This window comes from Oratosquilla oratoria, chromosome 27 (genome assembly GCF_046742065.1).
Source record: "Oratosquilla oratoria isolate Oo_2021 chromosome 27, ASM4674206v1, whole genome shotgun sequence".
Classification (NCBI taxonomy): domain Eukaryota; kingdom Metazoa; phylum Arthropoda; class Malacostraca; order Stomatopoda; family Squillidae; genus Oratosquilla; species Oratosquilla oratoria.
Genome location: NC_134803.1, coordinates 4,745,365 through 4,758,841, shown reverse-complemented (window position 1 = coordinate 4,758,841; position 13,477 = coordinate 4,745,365). Strand labels below are relative to the sequence as shown.

The window sequence follows — 13,477 nt, the reverse complement described above, 5'->3', positions numbered from 1 at the left end:
ATGGGAGCATGAAGCTTCTATTGCAAAAAATTAAGTATGAAGAACATATATGGTGACTTAAAGGTTGAGGCACCTTTACTTGGAATGCAGCTGGGTTACACAATGTTTTGTCGCTTTCTCTGTGAGTGGGACAGTTGGGATATGAAAAATTATGAAAAGAATGTGTGGCTGAAATGATCTCTGACCCCAGGAGAGAAGAATGTTGTCAATCTTCCTCTTGTTGATTCAGAGAAAATTTATCTGCCTCCTTTGCATATTAAGATAAGGTTGATGAAATTTTTTGTTAAAGCTATGGATAGAACTGGCAAGGGATTCACATATTTTAAAAACAAGTTTCCTAGAGTTTCCTAGACACAAAAATCAAAGAATTTTTTTTTGTTGGACCACAGATTAGGGAGCTGATGAGAGACCAGAATTCTGATGCAGAGCTATGGTCTTGAAAATGCTGCATGGCTATCATTTAAGAGAGTTTGCACAGAGTTTTGGGGGAATCACTAAGCAAATAACCATTCTGAAATTGTAAAAGAGCTACTGACATCCTACAAGGCCTTGGGATGCAATAAGAGCCTAAAAATCCATTTCCTAGACTCTCACTTGGACTTTTTCCCTGTAAATCTTGACACCATCAGTGACAAGCATGGTGAGAGGTTTTACCAGGACATTCTGAACATAGAAACCCGGTATCAAGGGAAGTGGAGCTATTCAATATTGGCTGATTACTGTTAGACACTAAAAAGGGCTCTCCCAGAAGCAAAATATACTTGAAAATCATACATTTCTACAATTTAAAGGTAAATTTCATTGAAATATCAGCCTCATTCTTTAGTTATAATTGTTTAAAATCTAATATGCTATCACAGAAAAAACATGCCTAATAGAAAAATTCTGAAAACATATTTGAAATCAGCAGAAAAAATTCTATAGAGTTCACCTCCTTTTGCTTATGGGACAGGTATTTTAATAAATTTTGCTGACCAGTGTTATCTAACTTCTTAAAATCACTGCCACTCTTACCATTCCTACATATCACCTTACTTTTGCCTACATTTAGCTTCAGCTTTCCCCTCTGACACATCCTCCCAAATTCTGTTACCAACTGTTTTAGTCTCATGATTCAGCTATGCATCTACAAACAACAACCGGCTCTACTCCCATTCTCATTTACTGGCTCTAAACCTCTACCCAGCACCCTTGCATTCACCTCCTGCACCACCACATCCATATTCAAATTGAACACCCATGATGACATTACACAACCCCCACCTTCACCCATTCACTTTCTCCATTCCCAACTCTCACACAAGCTCTACTATTCACGTAAAAACTTATGACCACCCTTGCCAGATTTTATTCCATGCATCCATAGCAAATCCCATACTGCCTTCCTGTGAATCATTTCACAAACACCAAGGATCACTTTCACATATAAAAGAGGTTACTCCATCATACATTTAAATTTCTCCTTTCTGTTTCTCTTATATTCCAGGTCTCAACCCCATAGTGTTGTAGGCATATAATCTTTTTTTTTGCATCTATTCTCATATAGTTACTTCACATGACATTTTTCATTCTCCCAAGGCATTTACTTGCTTCCCTCACTCTACAGTTTACTTCCACTTCTTTATTTCCTGCTACGCACGACCCTAAATACTTGAAACTATCTACATCCCCTCTAATCTCATTCCTACAAGACTTACTTCCAACTTACTGCCACCCTCTGCCTTCTCCTAATTCACAAAAAAAAAAAAAAAAAAAAAAAAAAAAAAAAAAAATAAAAAAAAAAAATCTTTATACTAAGAGCTTTTCCCCCTTATAAGGGAGGTAGCCAAGCCAAAGGCATACCTACTCCTACCCATTCCACTCCCCTCTCATCTTAGCTCCTCATGGATGAGGGGTCATCCCCGTATCCTGCCCACTGCCCTAGGTCAGAAGTAATGTAGCAAGATACAGTACATCCACAGCATGGCTGCTTCAATTAATCAGCACACCCCCTCTCTGTTCTCTCATGTAGAAATAGAGAAGATAGGGAGAAATCCCTTTGGGCTGCATCATAATCTCATTCACACATAAGCACCCCATCCCCTCCCTCCCTTGCATAACAGTATCATTTATACACAACCACTCTCCACTCATCACTATCTTCTGCCTTCTCCCTTTCTTGCTCAACAGACCTCCTCTCTTGCTCAACGCCTTTCACCCCATCCATTCATCTCATCCCCTCAAATTCACTCCTTCTTCCTCTGCCTTCCACACCTCTTTTGCTAATATTTCTCCACTCATTCTTTCCATGTGTCCAAGCCATCCCAATACTCTTTCACTAGACCTATCTGTCATCTCCTTATCCACTCCCATTCTTCACCTCCCCTCAAATTTAGTAACCCCTACCATACTTCTCAGACATTTAATCTCATATTCAAACTTTTCCTCTCTGTCTCTCTTAAATTCCAAGTCTCTGCTCCCATAAGACATTCTTACCCTTTGCTAAAAAAAGATGACATCTGCCTCATTACAAAAAAATTATTAATGCACTTCCTTTCCTAAATCCATGTGATGTAAAACAGAGGAAAACACAATTTTTTTCAAACTTTATTAGCATCTGCTATAATATCAGGCTCCATTTTTTTTACTTGCAATGATAAGATAGTCCTAGTGAAAAGAAGAATAAGTTATATTTTGGAAATCACATCAAATGATGACAATGTCCCCCAATATATGTATAAGGCAACTTTTCAACGCAAACTTGTAGTTAAAGTCTTCTGAAACTACACTTCAGTGAACAATGATAAAAAATTCCCATTTTAAATGTGAGAATGATCTCAATTTAATTTCCAAAATAGAAAAGGACTGGCTATTCCAAAATTAACATGGTCAATCAATCAATCCATTGCCCCAAGTCTCTTCTCCAGGAGATCCATGGCTCCCAAGTAACAGGCTATGGCAAGTGGGTGAACCCATAAGTCACTCAGGGAAGAAATACTATCTAATTGTCTAGGGATTGTTAAAGTGGGGGCAATGTACAGTATGGAATGAAGAATTCTACAATTAACATGGTACTGGTGAGCACTAAAATAAATTACAATATAAAAAAAATTGACATATGTACACTGAATAACTTAAATACATAAGTCACATTGAATACTCAATAAGAACCTGACAAGTAATACATTTAAAATTGCATGACCAATTCATCTGCTGCTCCTGATCTCCTGCAGGAAACCCATGGCTTCCAGGTAACTGGCAGTGGCCACTGGATTGCTCCAGAACTCGCTCAAAAACTATTACCTGGGCAAGGTTAGAGTGGGGGAGGGGGGTGTAGCATGAGGTGTTCAGTATCTTCTACAGAGTGATTGAATCTGGGACAATTTGATTGTGGCCAGACCTTGTCTGTATTGGATGGTAGTCTGAATGCAGTTATGTTAGTGTGGTTCTTGTTTGTTGTGGGAGAGATTTCTCTGTTGGGCTGATGTTTAGGGGTGGTTAGGCTGAGCATAGTGAATGGGGCGTTAATCTTGGACTGCCTCCTTTGTGATCTGAGTGTGTTTGAATTCATAAACATGAAAATTAAATTCATAATACCATTATACACAAACTGTCTAGGTAATTCCACTACATAGATTGACATTTATAAAAAGAGCAAGTAACCTTTGAGCAACACTATACCACAGATGTTAGAAAACTCAAAACACTTTTAATGTACATATCATAGTACCCTTGAAACTCAGACTAAAAGCAAGATAAGCAGTAAGTGCTTTCCCGAGGACATTACCGGAAGAAATTTCATGTTTAACACCTTCAATATGAACCCCAAACCTAATTTGAATAAAATTATCTGACATAGGCTATAATAAAATGCATAAACATCATAGTAAAAGGGTACAAGAGCCCACCACCAATTGAATAAAATTACCTGGTGTAAATCAGATAAAAATTTGTAAAGTGCATCACTGCAGCAAGGGGATTAACTGACATGACCATCAAATACACAATGACTCAGTGGATAAGGGAAAATACCAGATACAGAGATAGTGAAGAACCATCAAGGCTGGATTTAATACTTACGACAGAGCCTGAAATTGTCAATAAAATTTATTACAAAACTCCGATAGGAAAGAGTGACCATGTACTAATAGAATTTGAGTTGAAAGAGCAAATGGATCAAAGTAGAAATGATAAACATAGACTAGGAAGACTAATGTACAATAAAAAAAAATTTGAGAACCTCAAAAAATTCTTTTGCAATGCGAACTGGGAAAAATTCCTAAATGAAGAAACAGAGATGGAAGAGAAATGGAATATACTAAAAGAAATTTATGAGGGAGTGAATAAATATGTACCACAACAAAAAACGGAAAGAACATACATAAAAAGCTGGTACAACAAAAAATGTAGTGAGGCTAAGGATAAAAGAGAAAAAGCTTGGAAGAAATGGAAAAATACAAGAAAACAAGCAAATGGCTAATGTACATCAAAGTAAGAAATGATTATGTAAAAACACACCGAGATGAAGAGAGAAACTACGAAAAAAAAAAGATAATAGAAAAAGGCAAGGAAGAACCCAAACTATTTTACAGATATGTAAATGGTAAACTGAAGAATAAACAAGAAATAGAAAAGCTGCGCCAAGGTAAACACGAATATACAGAAGAACTGGAAATGGCTGAAATTATGAACAACCACACTTCAAATCAGTATTCACAATAGAAAACTCACCTAACTGTGAGGAAATAGAGAGATATCCCCCTCAATGAAAGAAATAATTGTAACACAAAAGGAAATCAGCGACCAAATCAAAACCCTTGATGTCAGAAAATCACATGGTCCAGACGGAATTGCAAACTGGATACTGAAAGAATGCATGGAAGAATTAACAGATAAAATATACAATATAATTAAATTCTCACTTAAAGAAGGAAAAGTGCCACAGGACTGGAAGAATGCAAACATTGTACTGATTTATAAGAAACAAGGAAGATCCATCAAATTACAGACCAGTCTCCCTGACAAGCACAGTACCAAAATTTTGTGAAAAGGTGATAAAAAATTGATGGGTTAAACATTTGGAAGAAAAAACTAAACTGAATCCGAATCAATTTGGATTCAGATAAGGAAGATCATGTACAACAAACTTGATCTACTTCTACTCAAGATTAATAGATATAATTACAAGAGAGAGATGGTTGGGCTGACTGTGCCTTTCTGGATCTACAAAAGGCATTTGATAAGGTACCACACAATAAATTAACAAGGAAAATAGAGTCAATAGGTGGCATCAGAGGAAAATTATTGGAATGGATGAAAGACTTCCTGACTGGGAGGAAAATGAGAGTAGTAATTAGAGATAAATTCTCAAATTTAGATGAAATGATAAGTGTCCCGCAGGGATCAGTACTGGCCCAGATCATGTTTGCTATACAGACGCTCCTCTACTTACGTTAATTCGTTTCACGTTTTTTCGATTTTACGTTAGAACTGACTGTAAAAAAAAAGAAATGGTAAAAAAAATTTTTGAGTGAATTTTTTAGTTTAGCGCGCTCTCCGTAGTTCAAACGATACTTACGCATGACGCTGCGTCCATTGTTTACATGGCACAAACGACAGACTGAACATGCCTTGCCTCCTCCTCCTCCCCCTCCTCCTCCACCATCTCAATTTATGTTGCTTGAATTTAATTCATTTGAAATTAATGTTATTATTTTACAATGTTATGTGTATAATTAATGATTTAGGGGTGTTTTATAAGATACGGCAATAGAATTAATGGATGTATAGTACAGTAACAACTTACATTCATTTTCAACTTACGTTCGGCCGTTCGGAACATAACTAAAACGTAAGCTGAGGAGCGTCTGTATACATAAATGACATGGATGAAGGAGTAGAGTGTTATATGACCTACTATCTATAGAATTATGAAGGGAATGGAAATTTTAGATAAGAATAATTTATTGAAATGGGACAATGGAACAACAAGAGGACACGAAAAGAAAAGAAAAAAAGATAATTACAGAAGAGATCTGAAAAAAAAAAAAGCTTCCCTCACAAGAGTGATAGATACTTGGAACAAATCAAACAAAGAAATAGTGTGTGCAAACACTATTAAGATTTTAAGAAAAAACTTGATACTGAGTGATACAAAGATAGGTCACCACAGCATAGCTCCCTTCCCGTATAATACAAATAGGTAAATACATGCATACTCCCCTTCCTGTATAATACATACATATACCAAGGCATTTTCCCCCTTACAAGGGAGGTAGCCAAAAAGGAAAAGGCATAAAATCATTCCCACCCATACAACTAGGTAAAATACACCTACACATGCATAGTTACAAAGATTCTTTTCTTTGAAATCCCTGACTACATTCTGTCTTTATATTTAGTGATGAATAACCTGAAGTTGTACCAAACACCTTTAAGAGTTCTTTTGACCTGTTCATTTAAAAAATAGCTTATGTGGGTCCTTTTCGATAAATAAGGAACATATGAACCTGTTTGGATCAGGAAATTTATTTGTAGCTTATCTTAAATGAATGCCCAAGACTATAACATTACTCTCCATGCCATTACTTATCTTTAGGTAATCAAAATTAAACATGCTTCCAATCTTCAAAATAAAATTAGCCATATGCTCAACTTGATTAGAATTCTGCCCTAATGCATTTTTATTGCTTTATCAGTCCTAACCAGTCTTCTTATCAAAAGCTCTCACTGCTTTGTTGTTCAACAAACTCTTTAAGTGTTGACTCGTTCAGTGGAATAATCAAATTTTCAGTTCCATCATGGCTCTTCTTTGAGCGAATTAGTTTGTGATCACGAAACTCTGTAAGTTGTGCTCTCAGAGTTAAATCTGAATTAACAAGGAATTTCTCTCTGCACTGCTGATACAATTCTGCAAAAGACAAACCTGAAAAATACAAACACAAATTAGATAGGACACAAAGAGAAAGGGAAAATTAACTGCAGTGTTCAGATCATGGAAGATCATGGACAAAATTATCACAGAAGACCTCATAATTTGGGACAGGAAGGCATCACAAGGTCTTAGGGGTGTGAAAAATATTTTCCATGGCAATGTGATTTGAAACATCATAAATGTAAAATTCCTTCATTCTGAAATTCTAACGAAGCTTCCCTGAAAAATATGACCTCATTCAACCCGTGTCAGGAGCAAAAGAAAGTCTACGGGTGTTCTATCAAACTTTTGCACATATTTTGACAAAATCGACCCAGTTTCTCCATTTCTAGACTAAGGTGTATTGAAGTAAGCAAGATTTGTTGGTTTTACATAATTTTGAGTTGATTTAAGGGAGGAAAAAAAAAAAAAAAAAAAAAAAAAAAAAAAAAAAAAAAAAAAAAAAAAAAAAAAAAAAAATGCCCTGAATCTGTATGGGTTAATAGCATGCAGGTGATATTTTAGGGCCTATATGAGGTGCCCCTACAGACCAGAGCCGCACATAATTTTGTTTGTGTTTGAGGAAATCTCTACTCGTAGAGAAATTATGCTACTTTATTATACTTTGTTTCTCCTTTATGTCCCCCACCACCCAACTCTTAATACTATCCTGTACCACTTCTCTGGGTGTACATTTCCATTATCGCTGGACCCTGTGGTGGGGGAGAAAGAATACCACCAAGGAGTGTTCCCACTTGAGTCGTAAAAGGCAACTAAAACAAGACGGAGGATGGGACTAGGCATCCTGCTCTATGTAGCCCTAAAGGAGACATTCCTAAAAAAAAAAAGCAAAGGCATAAGAGGGTCTGGGAGGCCTTTTCCAACCAGAACCCTAAGGTTTGGGTCTTTTAATGTCTTTGGGTGTGGTACAGATGAGAGGAGAAGAGAAGACATAGGCAGTATGTTTGTGAGATGATGGATGTGTTGGCATTGACTGAAGCTAAGTTGAAAGGGAGGGGTGAGTTTGAGTTTGGGAGTGTAATGGGGAGGGTGCCAGGAGTGAAGAGAGGACGAGGGAAAGAAGTGGTGGCTATACTAGTAAATGAAGAGATAGGTAAATGTGTGATGGAGTGGAAAGTGGTTTATTCAAGGTTAATGTGGATGAAGGTGAAACTGGGAAGGGAGATGAGGGTCTTCGTAACTGCATATAGGCCTAGTAGTGAGAAGAGTGTAGAGGAAAGTGAGTTTTTTTTGTGGGGGATAGATTTAAACGAGTGCACAGAGGGGTTTAAGGAGAAATGTAAATGTAGTGATATTGCAAGATCTCAATGCTAAAGTAGGAGATGAACCAATAGACAGAGTGGTTGGGAAGTGTGAAGTGCCAGGAAAAAATTGTAATGGAGAATTGATGGTGGAAATGTGTCTACTAAGAGACTTGATGATAACAAACACAGTAGTTAGGAAGAATGTCAAGCATAAGTACATATGGGAGAGGGTGGTGGATGGAAGGGTGGTAGATAGGACTTCTATTGACTATATAGTGGTAATCAGGATAAGAGTAGGAAGAGTTTTGGATGTACATGTTCTTAGGGGAGAGAGTGGGGGAATATCAGATAATTTTTTGGTGCGAGCTAAGTTGAGAATGGAGGATAGATGAAGAAAGAGAAAAAGGATAGAAGGTAGGAAGGTGCTTAGAATAAACTGCTTAAATGAGAAGGAAAAGGAGGTGTACAAGAAGCTGAGAAGAGAGTGGGAAGAAGTGTAGGATACAATAGAGCTATGAGTGGAGGAATGGGGATGTTTCAAGTAGTCACAAGATGTGCAAAGATGGTGTGTGGAACAAGGAGGATGGGAGGAAATAGAAGGGCAGTGAGTGGTGGGATGATGAAGCAAAGAAGGTTGTACAAGAGAAAAAAACAAGCATTCACAGACTGGTTGCAAAAACAGAGAGAAGCATACAACAGTTACATATATATATAATAATGGGTTTTTCCCCCTTACAAGGGAGGTTGCCAAAGTCAAAGACATAAATCTACTACCACCTATTTCATCCCCACATACTCCACTCCCATTCATCACCCCTCCCTCCCATTATTTTGGCTCCTCCTGGATGACAGGTCATTCCTGCATCTCACCCACTGCCCTGGGTCAGAAGCAATGTAGGAAGACACAGCACATCCACAGCAAGGTTACTTCATTTAATTGGCAACCCCCCTCCATCCCCTCATGAAAAAAAAGAGATGGAGAAATCCCTTTGGGCTGCATCAAAACATCATTCACACATACTCCCTCACTCCCCATTCCCCACCAACTCCTATGCATCAGAACATCATCCATACACAACCATTCTCCATTCAACCATATCTTCTGTCTTCTCCCTTCCTTACTCAACAGACATTCCCCTTTCACCCCATCCATCAATCTCACCCTTGGTCGCCCTCTAATGTTCACTCCCCCTACCTCTGCCTTTCACACCTCTTTTACTAGTCTTTCTTCACTCATTCTTTCCATGTGTCCAAACCATCCCAATATTCTTTCATCAACCCTATCTCCCAACTCCCTTTTGGGGCTACAGGTAGTAGGACTCCTAATTCCATCCCTCGTCCCTTTTTTGTCGCCTTTTATGACTCAAGTGGAAATACTTGGTGGCAGTATTCTCTTTCCCCACCACAGGGTAGGCAAAAAAAAAGGAAATGGATATTTAAAGAAAAGGTACATGACAGTAACAAGGGGTTGGGGGACAGCATAATGGAGGGACAGTCGTAGTATAAAAGTGTCATAATTTTTCTATGTACAAAGTTTTCCTCTATCACAGACAAAATGATGTGTGGCTCTGGTTTGTAGGGGCGCCCCATATAGACCCTAAAGTATCAACTGCATGCTGTTTTGCCACAATAACATGCATCCAATACCCAAGACGGGGACCAATACCCCAGACGGAGAAATAAAAGATGATGTGGAAGCAGGTATTAAAATAAGAGCAGGTGAGGCACCTGGGTTAGATGGGTGTCATTTGGAATGTGAGTGTACTTGTTTCAGAGGAATCAGTTAAGTGTAGACGAGAAGGCTTATGGGAGGGTTTTGATTGTGAGGATTAGGAGAGGAACAGAGAGGGTAATTGGTGAGCAAAAGTGCGGGTTTTGGAAAGGTAGGGGTTGCATGGATCAGATTTTTGTGGTAAGATAGGTATGTGAGAAATCTTTATCAAAAGGTAATGGTGTTTTTTGGGCCTTTATGGATTTGGAAAAGGCTTATGACAGGGTAGACAGGAAGGCACGGTGGGAGGTTTGGTAGATGGGATAGGAGGAAAGCTGTTAAGAGTAGTTTTTATATTAGTAGCAGTGCCTGTGTTAGAATTAAAAATGGAGAAAGCGAGTGGTTTGAGGTAAATGTGGGACTTTGCCAGGGATGTGTCATGTCGTCAAGGCTATTCAATGTATACATGAGTGGGGTGGTGTGGGAGGTGAATGCAAAGGTAATGGGTAGGAGACTGGAGATGGTTAAAGACAATGGAGAAAAATTGGAGATAAGCCAGTTGTTGTTTGCTGATGATACTGTGCTCATAGCAGGATCAAAGAAGGAATTAACCCCTTCAATACAATGATGTCTTGAGGCACGAGTGGATATATAAGGATGCATGTATTGACATCTTGATTATATTTTGTAGTTGTACTGTATATGAGTGACCCCATATTCTGTGAACTGGGTTGATCATATTTTCTGTGGTTATTAATATTCAGAGAGGAAGAGATCAATTAATACAGCAGTAACTTTATATTTTATAACACGTGATGCATCGAATTATTGTATATCAGGCATTTGATGTTGCCTATATGGATCTACAAAAAGCATTTGATAAGGTACCACACAAGAAATTAATAAGAAAAATAGAATCAATATGTGGCATCGGAGGAAAATTATTGGAATGGATGGAGGACTTCCTGACTAGGAGAAAAATGAGGGTAGTAATTAGAGATAAATACTTGAAATGGGAAGAAATGATAAGTGGTGTTCTGCAAGGTTCGGTGCTGGCTCCAATCATGTTTGCCATATATATAAATGACATGGATGAAGGAGTAGTGTGTTATATGAATTTCTTTGCAGATGACGCAAAATACTAGAGAAAGTAAGAACCGAGGAGGATTGTGAATCATTACAGTCAGACCTGCACAAAATCTGGAAATGGACTCAAAAGTGGGAAGTGAACTTCAATATCTAGAAATGTAGTATAATGGAGTTTGGAAAAAGTGAAAAGAGAATATCAAGAAATTATAAAATTGGTGAAGGAATAAAAAAAAAATTAAACTCGGAAAGGGACCTTGGAGTAATAGTGAGCAAAGACATGACACCACATAAAAATATCATTTGACTATTTGGATGAAGAAATGATTTTAAAAATATTGGTTACATTAATAAGACCAAAACTGGAATACACAGCAACACTATGGACACCCAGTACTAAAAAGAATATAAAGAAATTAGAAAGAATACAGAGAGTAATGACAAAGTTGGCACCAGGTCTTTCCAAATTAACATATGAACAAAGATTATCCAAATTGGAATTACCAACACTGGAGCAGAGAAGAGAAAGAGGAGATCTACCATCTAATCATGAAAGGAATGGAAATCCTTGATAGGAATGATTTACTAAGATGGGACAATGGAAAAACAAGAAGAAACGAAAAGAAACTCAAAAAGGACCATAGAAAAGATCTGAAAAAAAAAAAAAAAAAAAATCCCACACAGATTGCTGGGTATCTGGAATAATTTAGACAAAGAAACAGTGTGTGCAAACACTATTCAAGATTTTATGAAAAAACTTGATGCTGAAAGTTACAGATTCACCACGAGCATAGCTCCCTTCCCGTATAATACAACAAGGTAAATACCAAGTCTCAGAGTGGAGCAAGAGATGGGAGGTAGAATTCAACATCATGAAGTGCAGTATAATTGAATTTGGGAAAATCAAGAAGAGAATATCAGGACAGTATAAAATTGACGGAAAAGAAGTAAAGAAAGTTAATTCTGAAAGGGACATAGGAGTAATCATCACCAAAGACATGTCACCAGATAAACATATAAATAAAATAGTCAGAGAAACATACAATTTGTTGAGATCAATAAAGGTGGCCTTTAAATACCTGGATAAGGAAATGATTAAGAAAATATTACAAACATTGTTAAGGCCAAAACTGGAATATGCAGTGCTGATATGGTCACCCAGTACAAAAAAGAATATAAGAAAATTGGTAAGAATACAAAGAGCAATGATAAAGATGGCCCCAACACTTTCAAACCTGTTATACGAACAAAGACTGGCCGAACTGGAATTGCAGACACTGGAATAAAGAAGAGAACGAGGGGATCTACTAACCATCTACAGAATTATGAAAGGAAAAGAACGCCTTGGTAGAGAGAACTTATTAAAATGGGACAGAGGAAAAACAAGAGGACATGCAATGAAACTCAAAAAGGATAACTACAGAAGAGACCTGAAAAAGAACAGCTTCCCACACAGAGTGATAGATATATTTACCTAGTTGTATTTTATGGAACAAGAGCTATGCTCGCGGTGACCCGTTTTCAGATCTCTCCGCATCCAGTTTATTCTTAAAATCTTGTATAGTTTTGGCATTCACTGTTTCTCCATTTAGTTTGTTCCAGACATCAATCACTCTATGTGGGAAGCTATTCTTTTTCAAATCTCTTCTGTAACTGTCCTTCTCTAGCTTCTTTTTGTGCCCTCTTGTTTCTCTTCTGTCCCGTTTTAATAAGTCATCTCTATCAAGAATTTCCATCCCTTTCATAATTCTGTAAATGGTCAACAAATCACATCTTTCTCTTCTCTGTTCCAATGGTGATAGATGTAATTTATCCAATCTTTGTTCATATGTCAAATTTGATAGTGTAGGTGCCATTTTTGTCGCTGCTCTTTGGATTCTTTCTAATTTTCTTATGTTTTTTTTTTGTGTGCTAGGTGCCCATAGTGTTGCAGCATACTCTAGTTTAGGTCTTATTAGTGTAACCACTATTTTCTTTACCATTTCTTCATCCATGTAGTCGAAGGCCACTTTCATTGATCTTAATAAGTTAAAAGTCTCTCCAAATAATTTAGTTTGTTCCAGACATCAATCACTCTATATGGGAAGCTATTCTTTTTCAAATCTCTTCTGTAACTGTCCTTCTTTAGCTTCTTTTCGTGTCCTCTTGTTTCTCTTCTGTCCCATTTTAATAAGTCGTCTATATTGAGAATTTCCATCCTTTTCATAATTCTGTAAATGGTCAACAAATCACATCTTTCTCTTCTCTGTTCCAGTGTTGATAGATGTAATTTATCCAATCTCTGTTCATATGTCAAATTTGATAGTGTAGGTGCCATTTTTGTCACTGCTCTTTGGATTCTTTCTAATTTTCTTATGTTTTTTTTTTGTGTGCTAGGTGCCCATAATGGTACAGCATACTCTAGTTTAGGTCTTATTAGTGTAACCACTATTTTCTTTACCATTTCTTCATCCATGTAGTCGAAGGCCAATTTCATTGATCTTAATAAGTTAAAAGTATATCCAAATAATTTATTAACATGTT

At 37.2% G+C, this 13,477-nt stretch overlaps 1 protein-coding gene across 1 annotated transcript in view; it reads right to left on the bottom strand.

Moving 5' to 3' along the window:
• Positions 1 to 815: 815 nt before the first annotated feature.
• Positions 816 to 13,477, bottom strand: part of LOC143039865 (origin recognition complex subunit 2-like) — an 87,960-nt gene continuing 75,298 nt past the window's right edge. The window contains exon 11 of the mRNA XM_076210134.1: positions 816 to 6,904. Coding sequence (XP_076066249.1) covers positions 6,696 to 6,904 — 209 coding nt within the window. The 3' untranslated portion in view covers positions 816 to 6,695. The remainder of the gene's footprint in view (positions 6,905 to 13,477) is intronic.